The sequence below is a fragment of the Melopsittacus undulatus genome, chromosome 10 (assembly GCF_012275295.1).
Source record: "Melopsittacus undulatus isolate bMelUnd1 chromosome 10, bMelUnd1.mat.Z, whole genome shotgun sequence".
Taxonomy (NCBI): Eukaryota; Metazoa; Chordata; class Aves; order Psittaciformes; family Psittaculidae; genus Melopsittacus; species Melopsittacus undulatus.
Genome location: NC_047536.1, coordinates 12,842,187 through 12,865,309, shown reverse-complemented (window position 1 = coordinate 12,865,309; position 23,123 = coordinate 12,842,187). Strand labels below are relative to the sequence as shown.

General features: G+C 53.0%; 1 protein-coding gene across 2 annotated transcripts in view; it reads left to right on the top strand.

Moving 5' to 3' along the window:
• Nucleotides 1-23,123, top strand: part of ARHGAP26 (Rho GTPase activating protein 26) — a 116,098-nt gene that overhangs the window by 15,922 nt on the left and 77,053 nt on the right. For both annotated transcript variants that reach the window (XM_034066688.1, XM_034066689.1), the window contains exons 2-11: nucleotides 1,709-1,804; nucleotides 2,753-2,814; nucleotides 3,104-3,175; nucleotides 3,924-4,025; nucleotides 6,078-6,188; nucleotides 6,965-7,069; nucleotides 8,039-8,168; nucleotides 8,527-8,627; nucleotides 10,767-10,861; nucleotides 18,822-18,900. In XM_034066688.1, the coding sequence (XP_033922579.1) occupies nucleotides 1,709-1,804; nucleotides 2,753-2,814; nucleotides 3,104-3,175; nucleotides 3,924-4,025; nucleotides 6,078-6,188; nucleotides 6,965-7,069; nucleotides 8,039-8,168; nucleotides 8,527-8,627; nucleotides 10,767-10,861; nucleotides 18,822-18,900 (953 nt within the window). The remainder of the gene's footprint in view (nucleotides 1-1,708; nucleotides 1,805-2,752; nucleotides 2,815-3,103; nucleotides 3,176-3,923; nucleotides 4,026-6,077; nucleotides 6,189-6,964; nucleotides 7,070-8,038; nucleotides 8,169-8,526; nucleotides 8,628-10,766; nucleotides 10,862-18,821; nucleotides 18,901-23,123) is intronic.

The following is a 23,123-nucleotide window of genomic DNA, read 5'->3' as shown; positions in this document are numbered from 1 at the left end:
CTTGTTTGCCCTGTGAGGTACGGGTGCCCCTTGCTCCTTTTCTCACTGAGCCTGCTGTTAAATTTAGCATCCACTTTGTCCCTGCAGCTTGGCCGAGTCACACAGTGAGTGGCTGGTAGCGATGCTCCCTTATCGCTGTCACACCAGGAGTTATCTCCTTCTCCCCTGCCTCTCCCATGCCTATTTATAAGCACCATGGGCCATGGCTGTTGGGTGCTTCCACCTTCAAAGGCTTCTCAGCTTCATCCCTGTGGCTCCCCAACCTCCTCCTGGCTCTCATCAAGGAGGCACAGCCCTGGCTGCATGTAACATGGGCAGGGTGTTGCTGGGTCTGCAGTGTGCGGTGGGGAGAGTGTGGCTGTGGCTGATGGTCAGCACAGAGCTGGAGGAGAGGAAATGGCTCCTTAAGTCATTAACGTCATCCTTGTTATTAGTGCGGAGGAGCAGGAGGCTGCTGGCTCTGGGGACCAGGTTAAGGTCCCCGAGCCCTCTGGCTGCCCTGGTGAGGGAAGGGGTTGCTCTGCTGCAGCAGCAACAGCAGAGGAGAGCGGGGACTCTGCCTGTGGGTGCTGTCAGCTGGACCCTTCCCCTTGTGTACCTGAGACCTGCTAGGGGCTGTCCTGGTGCCTCTGGTGCCCTTTGCCTGCTTTACACCATCCGTGCTGGAGCAAACCCTACCTGTCCTGTGAGTCTCTTTTCTGAGCACTAGCAGGAGCATCCTGGAAGCTGCCTCAAACCCCACAGGGTCTGCTCCTGTTGGTGCAGGTGGAGGCTGTGAAAGTGCTCTGCGCATGGGTCCCCATGGCCATGGCCCTTTCAAGAAGCCTCTGCTGTGCTTTTCCATCGGGAAAGCTCCCAGTGCTTTCCCTCTCCCTGCCTGGTTTGCTGGGTGGTTTCCTGCTGCCTTAGGAAGCAGTGGTGTGAAGGCAGCGGGACTGAGCTGTGGGCAGGATTAGCCCCAGAGCTTTAAGCAGAGACACTCTGAGAACAGCTTTAAGGCTTGGAGAAAGCTTATCCCATGGGAAAAGCAAAACCCCTGGAATTCTTTTGCGGTTGGCTGTTGGTGTCCAAGAGGAGGAAAGGGGCTTTGTGTGCATGCATGTTTTCTACCTCTGCTTGGGAAGGGAAAAAAGAAACACTGAGTTTTTGGACTTTGAGGGAAGAAATGCACAGGGGGATGAGCACTGCATCTTCTACTGCTGTCCCTCGTGTTGCTCAAGTCCATGGTCCCCTCCAAACCTGTGGCCTTGCAGTGCCCAGGATTGTGTGTCTGCATGTGCAGGGGTATGGGGTCAGCCTGAAAAGCCAATCCTGGATCTGCTCAGGTTGCTGCAAGTAAGAACTTAATAGGCTTCAGATCTCAGAGGGAATCTGCAGCTTGGAAAGCAATAAACCTCTGCATTACCACCTGTGCGTGGGGACTGCCTTCAGCAGGGCTGGATGCCTTCAGCATCACTGCCACTGCCCCATGGCACTGGGCTTGAGCTCCCGCATGGTTCTCATGGTGCTCTGAGGTTTCAGCTCCTGTGGTGGGACCCTCACAGAGCCCTGACACTGGGGTGGGTGCAGGAGAAGGGCAGTGCTCTCAGGGCTTACCTGGTGATGGGTGCCTCCATGGGCACTCGTGGCTGGGATTACTGCCCCCCTGCATCCTGCTGTTGGTGGGCTCTGTCCTTTCCTAACGTGTTTCCTCTCCTGCTCCCTGCAGACCTGTCCGCAGCCAAGCGCAAGTTTGCTGACTCCCTCAATGAGTTTAAGTTCCGCTGCATCGGTGATGCTGAGACGGATGATGAGATCTGCATAGGTGAGTGCTGGGGCTGGTGCCATGGGAGCACTGAGGTCACGCTCCGGACCCCTGAGCTGAGCAGGCCATGGGTCAAAACTAGTGGAAGGTGTCTCTGCCCATGACAGGGGTTGGAATTGGATGAGCTTTAGGGTCCCTTCAACCAAAACCAGTCTGGGATTCTCTTATTTCTCCTGATTCAACATCAGCAAAACATTCCTAAGGAAATCAGTTGTCACTACTTGGCCTAAATCTATCCCTGCCAAATAAGAGACCAAGAAGATTGCCTGTATCTGAATCCGTCTAGATTATCCTTCCCTTTTGCACTGGAGAGCAGGGAGCTGGGGATGTGGTTGTGGCTAAATGCACTGTGAAAGGCTGTGATCTGAAGGAGAGGAGCAGCAGCTTCACTGGTGGCTGCAGCAGCGCAGAGCCTGGCTCCACCATAGAGCTTCTCATGGTGCAGGGTGGCAGCTTCAGCTGCTTGGCTCCTGTTATCCTGCTTCTGCCTCAGCTGAACTTTGAGAGCTTACTGTGCACATCATCTGGAGCCTGGAGAGCAAATGAGCTTTAGCCCTGATTTAACATTGCTTATTTATTTGTGCCCAGTCTCTCAGCAAAAATAGCTTTATCACCCGAGCCCCCTGCTGCGATGCACACACTGGTGAGCTGCCCCTTGTGTGCTGAGCACACTGAGGTCAGTGCTGAGCCATAGGGCTGTTTGGTGCCTGGTTGTGGGGTAGGGCAGGTTTGAGGTGAAGATGCAGTGTTCCTTTCTGGAGGAGGGAACACAGTGCTGGGGATGCTTCCTGACAAGCTGCTTCTGTAGGAAGCCTTTCTAGAGGGAGAGCAAAGGTGATAAAACTCTTCAACCAACCAACCCTTCAAAACACAAACCAACCCTCATGTTCAGTCCCTCTCCTTGAAGTAAAACATTTAACACTGACTGTGCTGGTGTGTCCCTTCCAGCCAAGTCTCTGCAGGAGTTCGCCACGGTGCTGCGGAACCTGGAGGATGAGCGGATGCGCATGGTATGGGCACGGGGCGGGTGGTGGCACCGGAGCACTGTGGCTGTGAGCCTGGGGGGAGAGCAGAGGGAGGGAGGGGTGAACTTGGTGGGGGAGCACTTGAAGAGCATCAGTGTCTGGCTGAAGGATGATGGTCAGTGCTGGGGTGAGGAGTGGGTTTGGTACAAGCTCCTCTGCCCCCCTCAGAGGGGCTGCAGTAGGGTTTGTGTGGGGCAGGCTGCGGAGCCACACGGGTGTGTGGGGCTGGGCTGGGCAGTGCTGGCGGCTGAGCTGTGCCTGTCTGTGCCCTCAGATCGAGAATGCCAGCGAGGTGCTGATCACGCCGCTGGAGAAGTTCCGCAAGGAGCAGATTGGGGCTGCCAAGGTGAGCTGCTGCTGCTGCACCGGGCTGCTGCCTGCTCTGGGACAGAGCCCAGGGCTGCTCGCGATGGCCATGGGGATGCCCAGGCTCTGGTGCACTGCAGGGTGCTGGGCACAGGCGCTGTAGGAGGTGGTTCACTGCTGCAGGATGGACACGGCAGTAGTCCAGCTCCTTGGAAAGTGTCTCAGTGTTCTGAGTTCACCACAACCAAGTACATGCCAAGGGCCAGGAATCGCTTGCCAGTGAAAGTCAAGTGATTTTCCTTACTTCAAGCAAGAGTTAACATTTTCTTAGTGGGGTTCCAGTCACCTGAGCCCCCTGCTCTGCACTCCCCACTCTGGGGTGTCACTGGGCAGCTGCACAGGGATTTGGGTGGCTTCTGGCAGGATGGGTGAGCCCAGGAGGCACCGGGGTGGCTGTGAGACAGCCCGGCCCCCCCTTGCTTTCCTGCTTTTGTTCTGGAATTAAACCCTGTGTCTGCGGCTCTCCTGTTGTTATAACAACCTGCTGCTGCCTGCAAGAAGCACATGCCAGCCCATGGGGCCGTGTTTGCATGGCAGCACTGTGCTGGCTCCGGGGGCAGCCCTGCACACAACCAGGCTGTCCTGGTTCACACAGCTGGAAATGGGGACACAAAGGGGTCTGTCAGAAAGGTTGTTAGGTGTGAGAGGTGGGTTTCATACTGATGCTGTGGATCCTCACGGCTCTCCGGTGTCGTGTTCACCATCACACTTCTCGTTCTGTTTTGCAGGATGCCAAAAAGAAATATGACAAGGAGACTGAGAAGTACTGTGGTGTCCTAGAAAAGCACTTAAACTTGTCTTCTAAGAAGAAAGAATCACAGCTACAAGAGGTGAGAGCAACCTCTGGTTTTCCGTGGTTGGCTGTAACTGGGGTGAGCTTTTTGAATGCTTAACACAGCTCATAGCATTGATTCTCTTGGCTGTAAACTCATTTTCCTCTCATTCTGGCTGTGAGTTGTGGGTTTTCCCCTCTGCCTGTAATCAAAGGGGTCAAAGATGTTTTGGTGAGTGAATCAGAGAGATCCCAGAATGGATAGCAGTCAAAAAGGAGAAAGAGTTTATAATTAAAGAGTGTGACAGAAAGGAACTGGTTCTGCTGCAGGCTTCCCTTGTGCCAACACAGATCATGGATGTCTGGCTTCCTTCTCTGAAAGTGGCTGCACTGGCTTGGGGCTTCCTGGGAGGAGTGATCAGGCTTAGTGCCTGTAAACTGCTTTGGGAGCCTATTACTGACTCGGGATGTAGTCAGCTGCTGTGCCAAATGCTCTTACTGGATGAGAATGCTGAGTTTTCTATCACTTCTTCCAAGTTAGGAATTCCTTGCCTTGGCCCAGAGATGGTCCCTGCAGAATGCCCTTGGGGTAGGAACCCCGTGCAGCAGGGCAGTAGCATGTGGTGCAGATGCAGGCAGTGGCTGGGTGCAGAGTGCAGAATGCAGCGCAGGATGCTGTGCAGGATGCAGGCAGTAGCTGGGTGCTGCTGTGGCTGGCTCAGGCTGAGCAGCGCTGGCGGCTGGTGCCACCTGCCGGCACTTTCCACCCGGGACAATGATTTGGTGTTGGCTGGAGCCTGCTCCTGGGTTCAGGGCAGTTTCCGCTGGTTTTGGTGGCTCAGACCCCTCCAAGAAGTCCCTGCCTTTGAAGGAGCGCCCAGCACGAAGGATGTGAAACCTGGATGTGGCATCCGGCAGCGTGTGGCAGCACTGGCCCCATCCAGCACCTCCCTGGGGCTGCTGCCCTGTTGCTGCCTACCAAGGGTTTCCATAGACGTGTGTGCAGAATTGCTGCTGATGGGATAGCAGTGCTTTAGGGAAGCCAACACCACCCATTAATGAGCAGCCCAAGCCTGAGTAGATGGGCTCATGTCCTAAGAGTCTGTCTGGGAAATGTGGTGTTCTCTATTTCCTAACCTCTTGCTGTCCACATCTGGAGGGTGATAGTGGCCACACGTGCAACTGCTGTGATGAGGCAGGGAGAGGAGGAAGCCCTGGGAATTCTCTGCTGCTTTGGCTGTTGACCAGTTAAATAACACAGAGTTGGATCTGCTGCTTAACTCCTGGCCAAGTTACTTGATTGCATCATATTTTCTACTTTTTAGAACTCGGCCTGCTGAGTACCTCAGCCTGTGTGCTGGGGGCACGCAACATGACTGCAGGGGCAGGGCATGGGGAAAACAGGCCTTTTCCCGGCTGTGTCATGCGGAAAACTGGGAATAAGCCACTGCTCAAATGGCAGTGGGTGTTTGCAGCTGGTTTGTACAGAGCAGGGATCACTTTGGGATGCTCTATGCAGTGTCACTTGCAAGCATAGCAGCAACGTGTGCTGGGGTTACCCGTGTCCCGCACCCGCTTCCACTGCAGCAGCTCCATGCTGTGAGCATGATGAGATTGTTTTTACACTCTGGGATTAGGGCACATCCCTGGTTTTGCTCATTGGGCTTTAGCTTCAAAGCAGAGGGGATTTGCTGTCTGCTGACACACTTGCTGGAAAGGGTGGTGGGGCACATGTACCCCCCCAGTTTGGCCCCAGAATGCATCTCCTGTTGTGGTGCTTTCCAGAAAGCAGAGAATTGCCTCTTACTGTCAAGTGCACAGCAACTTGTTGTTTTCCTCACTTCTGGTGCGTGTTTTTCTACCCAGCTGCCAGGGAGGTGAGAACGTGAGTCACCAAAAACGTTTTCTTTCAGCTGAGGAAGGAGCCTGCTCATGTGAATCAGGTTTATATTTAATCGCTGAGCCATCTGTCCAGCCCCGGATTGGGGTCTGGAGCGGAACTGGTTCTGCATGGACACGTTCCTGGCAGAGCCAGATGCTCTCTAGTCGCAAGGCCAAGTGATCGTGGTGGTGACTTTGTGTTCCCTCTGTCACTCCCTCGCGCCCACAGGCAGACAGCCAGGTGGACCTGGTGCGGCAGCATTTCTATGAGGTCTCCCTGGAGTATGTGTTCAAGGTGCAGGAGGTGCAGGAGAGGAAGATGTTTGAGTTCGTGGAACCTGTAAGTGAGCGCTCACACAGCCGCAGCCTGCAGATGAGGGGGGATGGGGGCTCGTGGGGGGCACCCCTGTGGTGGGATGGGTGCAGAGCTCCAGCCCCTCTCTCAGAGGGAGGTTTGGGGGGAGCAAGTGCCCAGGTGAGCCCCCAGCGCATGGAGCTGTGAGCTTGATGCCCATGTGCATGGAAATGTTCCAGATCTCTGTTGTGGGGAGCTGGACCTGGGGGCCTGTGGCAATTAAAGTTGATTTGCTTGACAGGGGAAGAAAAGAGAGGACTGTAACTGACATTCCCAGGGGAAAAAGAGTGCAGGAGTGACAGAAATAGGGGAAAAAACATTTTCCAAGATCTACCTTTGCTCAGGTGTTGTGTCCTCTAAAGCTCCTTGGGGAAGTGCCAAATCTCCCAGCTCTTCAGAGGCAATTCCTGCTGAGAGCTGAGTAACTCACTGCTGTGAGAGGCACAGTGCAGGGGATGGCACCGTGCTGCCTGCTTTGCTCAGCACCTCCCAGCTCTGCTGTCAGTGACCATGGGGCTGGGATGATACAGGGAAAGGAGACACAGATGGGGAGGGGCTTGACATGGCTCTGGGGGAAGGAAGCACAGGCTTGGCTTTGGGGTCTGCTCAGAGGAGGTTTTGGAAGTAAAACAAGGAACAGGGCATCCTCCTCGGGGCTGCCAGCAGGTCCGAGCTGCAGGGATGCTGCCCTCAGCAGCGGGGGCTCTGGAAGCAGCTTTGGGTCTGTACTGACCGTCTCGATCTGTTTTACCCCAACGCAGCTGCTGGCCTTTCTGCAGGGGCTCTTCACCTTCTACCACCATGGCTACGAGCTTGCAAAGGACTTCAGCGACTTCAAGACAGAGCTGACAATCAGCATCCAGAACGTAAGTGTCCCTGTGCCACTGCACTGCATGCTCTGTACCAGTGCCACTGCACTGCATGCCCTGTACGGGTGCCATTGCACTGCATGCCCTGTACCAGTGCCAGTGTACTGCATGCTCTGTACCGGTGCCATTGCACTGCATGTACTGTGCCAGTGCCACTGCACTGCATGCCCTGTACCAGTGCCACTGCACTGCTTACCCTGTACCGGTGCCACTGTACATGCTCAGTGCCGGGACTGCCCTGCAGAGCTGCTGATATAGTTTACCAAAGGTTTTACTCTCCTTTTCCTGTGTGCCACCAAGGAAAGGCTTTGACTGCACTGGTGAAAGCAAAGTGGGTTTTGTACAGAACACTACATGTATACACAGCCTCATTCCCTATGGCACTCCACATGCGAGGCCCAGCCCCCTGTGAGCCAGCCAGCGGGCAGGCATCGTGCCCTGTGATTTTAGTGAGTGTTTCAGACTGTTCTGCAAGTGTCTCAAAGCACTGTTCCTTCTGGGAAGTGCTGTGCTTTTTGCCATCCCAGTCTACAGGCTGTGGAGTGGAGCCATGGCCAGTGCATGGTTGGTGCCTGCACGATGGACATGTGTTGGGGCTTTGGAATGTTTCCCTGCCCATGGCAGGGGCTTGGAACTGGATGAGCTTTAAGGTTCCTTCCAACCCAAACCATTCCATGATTCTCTGTTGGCATTGCACCTTCACTTTCCTCTCTGGTTATGGAATTACTCTTTTTCTCCCAAGGACGCAGACTGGTTTAATTCTTTTGAAACAAGTTCTTCACAAAACTCCTAACTCAAACAAGTTCCAGTTGTTGCAGTACTTTTCTTTTTGCTTACATGCAGGCCCAGGAAAGAAATCTGTCCCATGTCTGACAATGGGCTCCCCATGTCCCATTACCCACAGGGCTGCAGTGACCCAGCTCTGGTGTCCCTCACTGCAGCAGACATTCCTGTTTTCATTCGCAGACAAGAAATCGTTTTGAAGGAACAAGGTCGGAGGTTGAATCTTTGATGAAGAAGATGAAGGAGAACCCCCACGAGCACAAAAACATCAGCCCCTACACGATGGAGGGTTATCTCTATGTGCAGGAGAAACGTAGGTGCCAGGGTGGTGGATGCTGCCAGGGCAATGTGGAGAAAAGGGTTTATTGGGTGTGGGGCATGAAGGCTGATTGAACAGGCTACAGAATCCACGAGGGACTGGCCCAGTGGGTGGGATATTAAGGTGAGAATGTGGGAGCCAGGTTCTCCTTGAGAGGGAGAATCACTGCCAGTGCCTGGGAAGAGTCTTTCCCCTGCACATAATGGGGTAATGATGCTTAATACACTTGTGAAGTCCAACAAGAGCCATAGGTGCAGAAATCTGTCATGTGAAGTGATTGTTAAATGTGACTGAATGGGAGGGCACTGAAGCTGTCCCAGTTCTGGGAATAAAACCTGCATTTTCTCTGTAGGTCACTTTGGGACGTCCTGGGTGAAGCATTACTGCACGTACCAGAGGGAGTCGAAGCGGATCACAATGGTGCCGTTTGACCAGAAATCCGGAGGGAAAGGGGTGAGTGCTGGGAGGCAGCAGGGCTGCGTCCCAGGGCACGGTGGAGCTGCACACTGTCCTGGGGCTCACACTGAATGCTGTCAGCAAGGTGACACAAGTGCAGGTCAAGTGGGTCAGGTTCATTTGAGGCTGAGTGGGTGCCACATGGGGAGTTAATTCTGCACCTTGTTTAAACCCCAAACCAAACCCCAGGAGAACAGCAAACCAGAGCTCACAGAGCTGCTGTCTGCACACAGCTGTTTGTAGGGACAAGGTTGCAGCAGCTGACCCCAGGCTGAGAATGGGCCTTTTCCCTCTTCAGGTCAGTCCCCTGAGGTTGTGGCTGTTCCCATGGGTGGAGGTGATGGTTGGGGCTGGAAGCACAGTGGGTTTGTGCCATGTGCATCCACCATGCTCCAGCTCCAAGGATGCCTGCTCCCATGTCCCTGGTTCTTGCTCCACATCCTGGAGAAGAGAACCTTGCTCCTTCCCCAGTACCTGTGACTTGGCCAATGAAGTTGTTTTGGTTTAGACAGAGCCACAGGAGCTCCCCTCAGCCCCAGGAGGGTGAGGAGGAGCAGGGGGAGCAGTGATGTGGTGATGGGGGGGCAGCACACACCGTGTGCCCTGCTGCTCCCAGGGCAGTGTAATCCCGGCTGTGGCCAGGGCTGGCTTTGCCCCTCTGCACAGCGCGACAGAACCCTCAGAGTGTCCCCAGCCGGTGCTGTTTGCAAGCATCATCCCTTGCAGAGGAGCACCTTGAGCAGTGGGAGAGGCTGCTTCCTGCTGGCAAAGGGACCTGACTGAGGAGTGGTGGCTTCCAAAGCTCATTTCCTCTTGCCCTGGAGCATCTTCATTATAACCCAGCATTTAGATACCCCAGCCCTGTAATCGCCAGCGGCTGCACTGTATTTAATGTGGTCTCATCCCATTTCACTGCTTCTCCTTGTACCCTGGGGTGCTGCCAGCACGAAATTGAGATAGTGAGATGCTGGTGCAGGGCCTGCAGCACAAGAGAGATGGGGAATGGCTGAGGGAGCTGGGGGGTTCAGTCTGGGGAAGAGAAGGCTCAGGGGGGACCTGATGGCTCCTTACAACTGCCTGACAGGAGGATGGAGCCAGGAGGGGCTGGGCTCTGCTCCCAAGGGACAAGGGATGGGACTAGAGGAAACATCCTCAGGCTGTGCTAAAGGAGGTTTAGATGGAGCTGAGGAACAATTTCTTCCCCAAAAGGTTGTCAGGCATTGGAACAGGCTGCCCAGGGCAAGGCTGCAGTCACCGTCCCTGGGGGTATTTAGAAGATATGTAGACGAGGCCCTCAGTGCCATGGGTTAGTGATGGCCTTGGCAGCGCCAGGTTAATGGTTGGACTTGATGCTCTTAAGGGTAATTTCCAACCTGATTGATTCTGTGATTCTGAATGTTTCCTGGAAAAGTGGTGACGTGAGGGAACAAGGTGGTCAGGTGTCAGCAGGAGCAGCACCTAGCACACAGAAGTGATTGTCTCCAGGAACTCGCTCCAATTCATTTGCTATTGAGCCATCAGTGCATTTGAAAACTTGCAGGAGGAGAACTGCCTGTGCTGGCAGGGCCTGAGCAGGGATTTCCTCCAGCAGAGGACAGCAGTGCACGCAGATCCTGCCGGATCGCTGCTCCGCGGCTGGGAATCCAGCAGGGCTTGGATGCAGAAGCCTGGATGGGAGAATGGTTTTGTTGTTGCGTTGTTATTTAATAAACATTTTAAGGCGTGTTTGCTCCCGTTAGGAGTTCTTGTTTGCAGAGCGCTGCCAAAAATGCAGCCTGGAGTGAAGGCTGACAGCCCAGTCCAGGAGGCATTGCTCAGCAAGGGAAAATAAAGCTGACTTGCCTGCCCAAAAGTTGTGGTTCAATGCTCCCTGCCTGCCCAAACGTGCATCACGTGATGCTTGATACAGAAATGCAATCCTGTATGCTCCTTATGAAAGGTCTTGGACTAAACCTGTTTTCAGGGGTGAAAAGATGAGTCCTCGTGTCACATATCTAAATCTGTGTTTCTAGCAGGCTGATATTGCCAAGTCCCCCCAGGTTTAACCATGGTCATTGAAAGCTCAGCGGGTGCTGGGGATGGGCACATGGGTGGCTGGTTGTTCTCAGCCTGAGCGGGGATTTTGTCTCTCCTCAGGGAGAAGATGAAGCTGTTATCCTCAAATCCTGCACGCGGAGGAAAACCGACTCCATCGAGAAGAGGTTTTGCTTTGATGTGGAAGCTGTGGATCGGTGAGTGCCAAGGGGTGCCCTGGTCAGCAGAGGGATGCGCACGGGGTTAGGATGCATCCTCTGTGCTTGGCTTTTCCTGAGTTCTTGTGGAGTTCCCATGTTTATCTTCTCCTTTATTCATACCCTTGTGAATGGAAAGCATTAGTCCATGGAAACTCTTCCAGCCAGGTGCTCTCAGTACATTGAATGAGCGCTCTGGTTTACAAGGTGCTGAGTTTACTCAAGTCTCTCTAATGTTAATGGTTTTTAGAACTTGGGCAGCCTCTGGCCACGTAAAGTAAATGGTTGCAAGTATGGAAAAGATGCTCCGTGGGTGTTTTGGCTGGGATATGACACCTCTTTCCAGGGTATGTGTTGGAATAGCTGCAGCTTTTGTGCTAGAGAGTGGCTGTGGCTGGATGGTGGATACTGGAAGTCTGGCTTGTGCCTCTGGGTACTTTAAATTCACTTCTTTTTCCTGAAGGAGTAAAATGCTTTCCAATGGGATTTATCACGTAGCAGCTGAATCAGATGTATGTGTGGATTCAATCTATAGCGCCTAGGAATGAGAGCTGTTATCGTATCTAATTAGCATCACGAACAGCTTAGATATATAAACAGGAAAACCAGGCTGGCGCTGCTATTCCAAGCGGATTAGTCACTGCCTCCTATCTTCCTCACTGCAGGAAGTTTACGCGGTTTGCAACAGCCCACTCCAAAGTCACTGAACGTCTGTGCCCTCCCAGTTGTGTGCCTGGTTGTGGTCCAGCTGTCCTGTGGGAATGCCCAGGAGGTCTGGGGAAAACCCAAGTTCATTGAATCCTGAGGTGGTGAATAACACTGGAATAACCTGGGGTTATTCTACCCTGTGCTGCTGCAGCCACCCACTGCCAGCGCAGGGCCGGGAGGGGTTGGGGTGATGGAGCTCTGCCTGTGTTGGCTGAGGGATGAGATAACCCTGGGGCTGCCTCCCACTCTCTGTGCTTTCCTCGGGAAGCTGCAGTTTTTCTGCTGACTTGTTTTTTTTTTTATGCCCCGAGGATATTGTTTTAGTTAATGTGAAAATCACAACAAAGCTGGGAGGAGGAGACGCCAGCCACCCCAATGGCGTTGTGCTGCAGCGTGTGCAGAGGCAGCGGAACCTTCCCTTGATGGCTGGAGCCTGCCAGGCATGGGATCAAGAGCTACTCCAGAAATATGCCTGCTAAATGTAAATAATGGCAAGGGAGCGGCAGAGGCAGGGAAAGCTGGGGCACGGCTCCTTTCGTGAGCACGTTTCTGCTGCAGGAGGACAGTGAGAGCAGAAAACATGGGCTAAAAGGCTGCATTTTTGCCCCAAATACAGGCAACTCTTCATATTTTTGCATGAGAATTTGTCATTAATTGTCTACAATAATGGTTATTTCCAAATCAGTTGAGCTAAGAGGGAAAGGAAGCAATAGGTTTTGCCATGGCCAAATGAGAATGTGATGTGCTCACCCTGTCTCCCCTTCCCTGGGGCAGTCATGCTGAGTGCTGGGGGATCTGGATACCATCAGGGCCTCAAGTGATGCTCTGATGTCCAGGCTTTGCTGGAGATCACCTTCATCAGCCTGACACTTGTGGTTTGGGCTGCTCTACAGAGCAGTGTGCATTGAGGTGGTTTCCCTGCCAGCCTGGGGTTATCGGGCATTGACAGTGTCTGGGTATCACCCTGCAGCTGTCCTGCCAGAGCCTGGCCCAGCCTCACTGTGTGGCCATGGGCACTGTGGGTGACTTCAGCTCCTGTGCAGAGGTGCCTGGTCACAGTCAGAGCTGCTGGGGCTCATGTGGGCTCCATTGCTTGGGAGAGCCGTGCCTGCTCTGGGAGGTCAGCCAGGCTGGGGCAGTGGGGAGATAACGCCTTCGGAGGCATTGCTTCAGCCCACTCTCCACCCAGTCCTGCTGACCACAAATGATAGGATATCTCTGACCAGAGGCAAGCTGGAATGGTGCCTGTGTCTGGTTTTGCACAATGAAGAAGGCTGATTTGTGCAGTGGGCTTTTGTCTCAGGCTGGGTTTTTTTTAAGGGGTTGTTTTGGCTTTTTGTGGGTTTTCTTATTTCTCGACTAATACAGAAGTTAGAAACTTGACGTCTTGTTTTTCAGCCCCGTGCAGGAAGTCAGGGTGCCCAGAGAAGCTGTGGCTGCCCCATCCCTGGCAGTGCTCAAGGCCAGGTTGGACACAGGGGCTTGGAGCAAGCTGCTCCAACGGAAGGTGTCCCTGCCTGTGGCAGGGGTTGGACCTGGAGGAGCTTTAAGGTCTCTTCCAACCACACCAGTCTGGGATCCTGTGATTGGTGTCCAGAATGTCTCTTACTGCTGCAGCAGATCATACTTAAGCACCATTGCAAAGGCACTGGTGTCCCTCATTGCTCCTCTGTGGTGCTGCTCTGGGGCTTTCAGTGAGTTACTTGCCTGCCTTGGTTCCATGGGGACAACTTTCTTCCCAGGCTCCCCTAAAGCATACTCAGTCTGCTCTCTGTGCCCATACTGGCTCGGTTACCAGTCTGGTTTATTGTGGCCTGACAGTTGTGTCCGTTTCACTAACTGGGGTAGGAGGATGCAGCAGTGCTGCTGGGGCTCCAGCCCAGGGTTATCCCTCTGACTCCTCCTGGAGCTGGCACTATGAAACCTGTATGTGGTTACGGTTTGCTCATGTACCAGATCCTATGCTAACACACGCAGAAAGCACACAGGAGGAAATTTCTCTTTCTGCTTGAGTATTTTTATCTCCTATCACCACGAAATCCCTGTAGCTCCTCAGGCTGTGTCCAGACAGCATATTTCATGGGAGCGAGGGGACCATGCTGGAGCTCCAGGTTTGCTGTGCAGCCTAGAGGTGGCAGCCGTGGCTGGCTCTTCCCTGCTATTCTCATCCGCACAGAAATGGGCTCCTTGTCAGCGGTGCATTTTGGGATGTGGTGTATGTGCAACGTGGGGTGCGGGCTCGGAGCTCTTCAAACAGCACCCGGGGAAGCTGCTTGGTGTTGGGGGGATTTGTTTTACTCCTGTGAGGATGATTCAGCACTGATGAGCTGAAAATCTCAAGCCTAATCTTTACAACATTGCTTCCTTTTCCTGTTGTCTGATAAGGAGATGTGAAGTTCTCGGTGCTGACTGAAGAGCTGTGGCACAGGGGTTTGTGAGAGGTCGGAGAAAATCCCTGACACTGCGTTTGCAAATGGGGCTGATTTTCAGTGCGGGAAGTGAGGAGGATGTTACTGCTTTGTTACAGCAGAATTAGCCCCAGAATGGTGTGCTGTGTCTGGCTGAGGTCTGTTCCCAGGGTGATGGATTCTGTGTTTTACTCTTAATGCTCTTTGCTTCTTTTAACTAGTTTGTAGTGCCCGTGCACTAAATTAGATTTGTGAACAAGGTACACAGGGTTGACAGCCAGTGTCTTACAGAATGAGCCTTAGCACGGGGAGGATCTCATTGGGCTGATGGCAAAGGCTTTGTAATTTGGGGTAATCTAGGTCATCGCTCTGGACCAGAATCAAAATGCTTCTAATACCAGTTGGTGTTTATGGAAAGAGGAGGGGTTTGGTCTCCTGGTCGTTCATAAGGCAGTAACTGCAGGTAGCACCATTCCCCATACAGGGTGCCCTGGGAGGCTGGCACTACACGGGGGAGCTGTGATGCTCCTGCCCGAGCAGTCCCTGCCCAGCTGGTTGCAGCAGGCAGGATGTTGGCCTTGCTCTGAGTGCACACTTCAGAGCTGCAGTTCCTGTCCCAGGCAGGAGGACATGGTCCCCACTTCCCAGCGCTGGGGCACCCCTCATCCGCGGGTGTTCCCCAGGGCTGTCACCGCTGCTTTGCACAGCACTTGCAATACAGCCTGTACTTGTTCCTCTGCAGGTGTTGCCTTTCCAGTGACCTTTAAAACAAAGCAGTTCCTGGGGTTTTCACAGGCGGGCTGGCAGGGAGCAGGTGAAGCTTGTTCCCCCCTCAGCAGCCACGCAGACCCACGCTGGCCCCTGCAGGACGTGCTGGCTGTGGCTGTACTGAGGGTGCTTTAAGCTTCACACAGACAAGTGAGATGTTCTAAATGCAGGAACAAGCTTCCCCCTTAGTCGCATCTTTTCTCATCTTCATTTTGGGAGCACATCTGGCTGCTGGTGCCTGGAGCAGCATCCCTGGGATCTGGGGTGCTGGCAGCATGTGGGTCCCTGCTCTGCTCAGGCTGGGACTGCAGAGTCCCCACCTCAGCCCTCCAGACCCTGTTATTAATCCACTCTTCTGCTTCTTCATTCAGCGGTTTAGATTGTCTCGGTATGATAAACTGCTATAGGAGTTGAGAGTTCTTATCTGTTTCTATTGCTTTCATTATTTGTTTGTTTTTCTGGAAGGAGGAGAAGCTATTGGACTTTCTCATTTTCTCTGTGTGCTTATTCATAGCTCCCTAAAACCAGGCTGTTTTCACAAGAGCTGAGATACTGAGAACATTCAAATTTCCTGTGTGTCTCATATGAAAGAAGCTGTTTAATTTTGTAGATTGTAGCATATTGAAAATACACTTTCTTGCAAAGTGTTTGCCGTGTTCTACTCTGGCCTCATGCTCCTGCATCTGTGCAGTTTAGAAACGGATTTCTTCTTACCACAAAACATCCCTTTCCCTCCTTTGCATCCAAGAAGCAGGCAAAGGGGTTTGATGCCTGGGGGATGCAGCATCTAGTAATGCATCAGCAGGTCCTTTATCTTACTTACCACAGCACTTCATGGTTATGTGTCCTAGATGTCAGGCCCAGGAGGGTGTCCTGCTGTCCTGATGTGACTGGCTTGGTGCTGGCTCAGCCTGGCAGCCCCACCAGGGTAAAGGAGGCTCCTCCAGCGTGTGTCACATCGGGCTCAGATGGATGTGAGCCACCTGAGCTCCAGCATCCAGGATCATTTGTCTGTTAGGTGAGGGAACAAAGGCAGATACTGTTTGTCTCTTGGGAAAGGAAGTCGGAGAAGGGCCTTCCCCATCTCCATGCTGGATAATTGAGATATCTGTAATCTAATGAGCGCACTTCTGGAAGCGGTTGATGGTGAAGAGAAAGCCCATGAAGTGGGGCTGGCTGCAGGCAGGAGCTGAGACCGGCTGCATGCTGATAGCGCTCCTCGGCTGCAGTTTCAGTGCCAGGATCCTACCTGACTGTGAAGCACATGGTTCCCCGTGGGCATCGTCCACATCAATAATGAATGAGGTGTAATGTGTGGGGTGCGTTTTGAATTCATCACAGCCAGGAAGCCGGTGCAATGGGTGCCTTGGCGAGTGAACACGGTGGGAGGAAATGCAGAGCTATTTGCAATGTAAAGAGGTTTTTAATTCAGTTTCACAGCCCTTCCCCTCATGCTGTTAAATAAGTTTGACTTTGAAGTGAAGCCCAAAGAGTTGTTATCTGCTCAAAGGCAGAACAAACATTTCCATGTTATCACCTTCTTGCCCTGTGTGAGAGGGAACCTGGCACAGCAGATACCAGCTTTGTCTCACCAGGACCTTGCTGCTTCCTTGGGAGCCCAGAGTTGAATTTGCCATGAATGAGCACTTTAAATTCCTTTGTTTTAATGTTTCTTGGCTAAAGAGACAGAAATCCCAATGCTTGCAGGGCTTTCTTCCTGGGATATCTGTGCCTTCAGCAGCAGCTTGCCTTTAACTCAAACTTAGGCCTGGCTGAATCGGGATGCAGCTGGGAGCTCTGGTCACTAAGGAAAAGCCTGTTCCTGCCATGGGGGAAGGATTTGGTGTCAGGCCACTGCCAGTGCTGCTGCAGCTCTGCAGGTACTCGGGGCTGCTCGTGAGTCTCTTTGTACCTGCACAACGAGGAGCTTTGTTCAGTGTTCTGAAAATCATTGGTGCTGGATGTTGAGCGTTTTCATTCTCAGATGGGTGATGGTTTAAGTGGTTTCCTCTTCCCTTCAAAATGAGTAAACTTCCAAACCACTAAGCTGGTGAGTATTGACTGACTCACCAATGGGATTAGCAGAGATCAAACAGATAGTGCCTGGTTTACTTGGACCTGGCCTTGCTGCAAGCCTGAAGGCTCGGCGCTTGCTGGTGAAACAGTGCTAAGCTGTGGTGTGCATGCTGAAAGCCAGCTCTTGGGTTCGTTGGATGGGGAGCAGATAGCAAGAAGGGTTAATCCTTGTTCCTCAGGAGCAACAGAAGATCAGCCAAACCCAGCACTATGAGAGTCCCTGTAATGTTTTCTAACAGAGGATCTGCTCTTATCAAGGGGCAAACGGCTTACAGATTGTTGCTGCAGCTCATGTTCTCCTGCTGAATTGCTTTTAGGAAGTGCAAGTTAGAAATCACCCCTCTTCCTGGCCTTATCAGCTTTTGAGGATTTAGTACCAGAAAGAGCATACCTGCTCTGCTGAATGATGTCTGCAGGTGGTTGGCAGCTCCTGAGGTTAAACTGCTCTTCTCACCTTGTGCTACAGCAGCCTGGTGCTCCATGAGCAGTGATCCTGGCTCTGTGCTGCCTTTGTGGAGCTGCTGCACATTGCTGTGGATGGCAAGAGCAGCATCAGAGGTTCTCTGCTGTGGTACTTTCAATGGATGAAACCCCATGAGCATTGCTGCAGAGAGAGCATCAATAACCAAACCATTCTAAGCCACGCAGTGCTCTGGCCATGCCTCCATCTCCCCCACTGCAGGGCTTCTGCCTGCTCTCCTGCAGAAATAGCTGCTGCGCTCTGCTGTTGCATCCCAAAATAGCCTGGGAGGAAGCAGAAGGACCAGACTGAACCAACAGAACAGATCTCAGCTGTCATGCTGGGACCAGGGGCCAGCAAGATTGGTCCTGGGGCAGGATGCAACTGCCCCTTTGGATGCTGGAGACCTGGATCCAAAGGTGCAAGGCTGAGGATGCATAGAGCCAGCTGGGCTTTCTGTATATGGATGTGCTTGCTGCAAGGTGAGCTTGGGGTGTTGAGGATGGAAAGCCTTGCAGCCACGCGAGGTGCAGTGAATGGTCAGCCCACGATGCTCCCCATGGAGTGCAGCACTGGCATTCACCCTCTGAGGCATGTTCCTCTCTTGTGCAAACACACAGCCACACCTGGGGTTGTGCAAGTACTCTGCACCGTGTTAAATCCATCCTGACCTTGGTGGCCATGCTTATCAGAGCTGGATAATGGAATTTTAACTCCTTGTGTGGAAAGAGCAATCCAGGAATGAACTTAGGGTCCACTTGTGAGTGGTGGAAGAGGCGTGGGTCCCAGGGTGAGGGCTGGACTGATGTCCCCTGGTTCCCTGTGCTTTGTTCGCTGGCATTTGGGGCTGTTCTTCCCCCTTCTCATTAAAACAAATGAGCAGCTGGATTTACAGTGGAGCTCATGGGCTGTGTGTGACAGCAGCAGTGGCAGGACCAGTGGTGCAGGAGCGAGCACCCTGGGGCACCACAGGATTCCTCACAGTGATTCCCTCTACAAGGCTGCAGTACATGGACCAGGATCTCATCACTGCCATTGCTGCAAATGACATCAGCATATGGATGTGGTCAGGGAAGTGGACACAGCCATGCTGGCGTGAATGTGTTGGGACTGAAATTCTTCATGCAGCATAAGGTGTCCCCCCAAGGCTGGTGCTCGGTGAGGTGGTGGGACATGGTATTTGGGATGTGTGGGTCCCCTTGCTTGCTTGGTTACCTTCCTTCCTTCTCCTGCCATTGCCTGAATGTGCTTAAGTCCAAGTGCAGGTGAGCCCTATGGCTGAAAGCCAGAGGAAGCATTTGGCATCCAGCTCTCTGACTCTAAACCCACTGAGAATGTGTTGCTGTTGGATGTATCTTCTGCTTGTTTGTCCTGGTCAGGACCTGCAGGGACACCCTGGAATGGTCAGGCTGGGCTCAGCCCTGTCCTGCTGGGGCTTGGCGAGGAAGGAGCTTGTCCTCTTTCTCTCATGGGAACTCAGTCTTGCCGTGTTTGTTTTCCATCCCGGAGTCTGTTCACAGCATCCCCTTTGTCTCTGCAGGCCTGGAGTGATCACCATGCAGGCGCTTTCAGAGGAGGACCGGCGGCTGTGGATGGAGGCGATGGATGGCCGGGAGCCGGTGAGCATTAACACCAGCTAAACCCCAGCCTTGGAGAAGAGCGTGGAGAGCTCTCTGCAGCCTGGGGCAGGTTGCTGGCTGCGAGCAGGCTGTCACGCAGCGCCTGCCAGCCGGCGCGGGAGCTGTATCCGTGGGGCAGCTCGCGCCTCCTGCCAACAGAATAGTTTAATCCCTTGGTTAAATATTTGAGGTAATGCTGTATCTCCTGTGCTTGGATCGCTTGGAGGTGCGGTGGGAAGGAGGAGGGTAGGCTTGGCCAGCACAAACACGCTGCCGTGCTGTGCTGAAAGGAAAACACGGCAGAAGGAGCTGTGGAAGAAGATGCTGTACGTTTCCAGGGATGCTTTTTTGCGTCCTGGTGGCTGCTTTGGGGTCTGGTGGAGAATCAGAGGTTTCATGTGAGGTTCCCTGTGCTCAGCGATAGGCTCCTCGCTGCCGTGCTTGCTTCTGCTGTGGCAGAGCTGCATGGGCTGCCTCACCTTCAGAAGGGGTTATGGGGGTTGTCAGACAGCTCAGTTGGGTTTTTACCCTTTAATGCGTTTGCAGCCTTCACTGCCAGGCTCTGGGAGCTGTGGCTGGTTCTGAATGCGTTCCCTTGGTGGTACCATCCTGCCCGGCTCTCCAGCAAGGAACAACAAACACAGCACCGCTGGGCAGCCTCCGTACGCAGAGCAAGAGCAGGCTGTGGGCCCCCATGCCTCGGGCTGGCCAGGAGCATGGCAGGATCCGAAAGGAAGCTCTATGGAGAGCTGGAGCAGCCAGGGCTGCTGTGGGACAGCCCGAAGGTGCCTGGGTGTGTTGCTGGGCTTGAGTCAGGAGCTGGCAGTGAGAGGAGAACCCACGCAGAGAGCAGGGTGTCCCAGTCCCACAGACTGGGAATGGTTTGAGCAGATCCCCCCCAATCCATGAAAAAGGTTCTTGTTTGTTGGGAGAAAACGTTCATTAAAGCCAGGTGAGCTGTGGATACACGTGGGCTGTTCAGTGGATGCTGGAAAGCACACGTTGGGCTCAGTCAAGCAACTTGCTTTTGAAACGTGCGGTGGTTTAGAGGTCAGGAGGGCTCTGTGTGTGTGCAAGTGTGTGTGTGAGGTAAAGCCTGGAATCATAGATCCATTGGGTAATTCAGGTAGAATGGGACCTCAGGATGCTTCTTGTCCAACCTCCTACTCGGAGCAGGCTGCTTGGGTGTTGTCTGGTTGGGTGCAGTGAGCATCCGAGGGAGGAGGGTGCGCAGCTTCCCTGGGACTGCTTCACCATCCTTCTGATCCCCACTCTGAACCTCTCCTCTTTCATTTCACACCTAGTGTCTCTTGTCCTCCTGCTGTGCACTGTGTGAGGGGCCTGGCTCTGTTTTTCCAATGCCTTAGGAAGGGTTCTGGCAGGTCCCCAGAAGCTTTTCCTTCCCCAAGCTGATTCTGGTGGCACCTGGAGACAGGCTCATATTTGAGTTTCTTCAGAAACAAAGTGTGTGTGTCCTTGTTCCTAGTCCAAATCAAACTTGTCCTCCTTCAGCTCCCCTACTTCCCACTGCTGGGAGCTAGTGTTGAAGGATGCGAAATGCAGTCACGAGCACTGGGGCTGTGTGAATCCATCCATCCAGCTGCATTTTGACATGCTGATTTTCCCAGGATCTGGCACAATGGCAGAGCCAGTCTGTTGGGGTTGGGTTGCAGAAGTGCAGCCAGGGATTTTGTGTGCTTGTGAAGTGCTGTGCGTGTGAAAGGTGCTGTGGAGCAACCAGTGCAGGACTGCCTGGATTATCCTGTTTGAGAATCTGGTTACGTGAACTCCTTCAAACACACAGCTCTCCATGCTGACACCTGCAGATTTCTCCTCTTCCCTATCGTGCCCATCAGCTTAGGGTAGCTTGCTCATCTAGCACATCAAGGGTTGTTGCTGTGCATTAATGCAATACCTCATGGCATTTAAATGCTCATGGTGTTTAAACCTGGCCTTCCAGGTGTGGTGCAGGAGCCATGGGAATAGAGCCTGTATGGAAATGGATCCAAGAGGCATTTCACTGATGAAGATGGTGCGTGTTGACAGACAGGATAACTCCCAGACCTCAGTTACCCTCCTCGATCCGGCACAAGTGCAGCTGTTGGTCTGTTCAATTTGGGTTCTTCTCTTGCAACACCAGGGTGTGGGATGTTACCTACTCCGCAGAGAATTCCTTGAGCAAGAGACAAGGATTTAACCTTTGGACTCTTAGAAATACCCATTCTATGCTTTGACTGGATTTCTGTAACCAAGAAACCCCTACTGGAAAGAACGTCTGGTTTTCCTTTGCTTTTTGAGTATTGAGTTGGGGAGAAGATTGGCATAGTGGGGACAGTAATTCCATATGCAGATTCAGGCTGTGGAGAGATTAAAGTGGACTGGAGTTTGTTTCTTAATTATAATTAAAAGATTAAAACCAAATGTTGAATTACATTTGAGTAAGATCTAAACATAGAATGTGGGCTGCATTAGCCAAGACATTTGTCACAACTTGAAAAGATTTATTATACATCTTGCAGTCAGAGCAGCCTCCAGATAGCTATCATCAGTCTGTTAACTCTTACCACTTGGTATTCATTTGGCTAAAACCCCTGTGTTGACTTTGGGGTTTATTTTATGTTACAGAGGCTGGAAACAGGAGAAATGAGCTCCGTCACAGAGCAGTTGTGTTTGGGTTTGTTCAGATACTTAGGATAAGTTTCCGATGGCTTTTCTCCTCTGGTGATGCAGTTTGTAACTGTACATGGTGGAGGGTGGTGTGATTCTGAACCTGAGCCAAGCATAAGGCTGCGCTGGCCCGTGGTGGTGGCTGTGGTGGGCTGTGGGCTTAGGAGAGGTGTGAATGAGGCTGCTTTGTGGCACAGAACTGCAGCGAATGTGTGTTTCGGTGAGGCTGTGGCTGTGCCAAGGCTGCAGCCCCCGTGCCAGCCAAGAGAGGTGTCGATGTCGTTGTTCCTGTGGTACCTTCCACGCAGGTCGGTGAGCTTGGCAATCACTCCCACATCACGAGGGCACAAGTGGGTGCTGGGTTGGAAGTGTTTGGGATGTGAAAACGTTTCTCTAGAAGAGTGAGCCTCACGGTATGAGGGTGCGGAGAGGGTTAAGGATATGAAACATGTCAGATCATATCCCCATTGAGCTGTATTAACCCGTTGTCCATAATCTTGAGTGGTGATGGAGAAGTTAGTGTTAATGGCTGTGATCCTGTCAGAGGGAATAAGACATGGATGGGATCTGAGCAGTGCTGTTCTGGCATAGGCTTCATGCTGCCCTTTGCTCCATTTGTTTTGGGCTTTGCTCTTTAAAGCAATACAAGTCTATAAAGACACAGTTAATGCTGTGCAGCCGAGTGCACCGCAGGCTGGAGGAGCCCTGGTCTCATGCCTTTGGCTCTGAAATGGAGACACAGCAGCAGCGCTTTCTGCTTTCCTTCTGCTCCTCTTTGCTTCTCTTCAGCTCTTTAATGTGCTCCGAAAGTTTGCAAAGCCGAGATCAAAGTGCAAAGTCCCTCGTGTGCTTCAGGAAGCTCAGGCTGGTGCTGAAGGGAAAGGCAGCATGACAGGAGCTGGTGGGTTTCGTCCTAGGACCTCCCATGGGCTGGACCTGTTGTACTGGAAGAGCCTGATCCTCTTGGCTTAACCCTTGTGTGATGAAGCTCCATCATCTGGAAAGCAAATGAGGTTCCTGCTCCTGTTCTGGGAGGCAGTTCCCAGCCCTCACTGCTCTGATGTCTGGAAACTTTCCCAGGGCTTCCCACTCTGGTTTAGTGGTGCTGGCTGCTCCACATGAGGCCATGGGGCTGCATGCCCATTGACCCCCATGAGCTGGGAATGGAGGCGAGTGGTGCCTGTGGACCTGCACAAGGACTCAGAGCCTTCCCTTGGTGGTGCTGGGTTTGGTACGGCCCCATCCTGCAGGGCTCTTGCTTGCAGGCGCAACCACACATTCATGGTGGCTGTGAGTGTTGGCCACCCTGGTGATGGGGTGATGCCGTATCCCATGTGTCGAGGTCGGGCTCATCTTGCTCATCCCAGCACCGCGGGCAGCACAAAATGGAGCTGGGAGGTGTGAGGAGAGGCCCCGTGGCCACTCTCCACTAGATGGCAAGCTGAGATCAGCCTGCTCAGTGCACTTGTGTCCCAGTGGGGCTCGGATCCCCTCTGCACCCAGGGCTCTGTGGGGTCTGCGGCTGCCCTTGGCCACTTGCCTGGGGGGATGTGGGT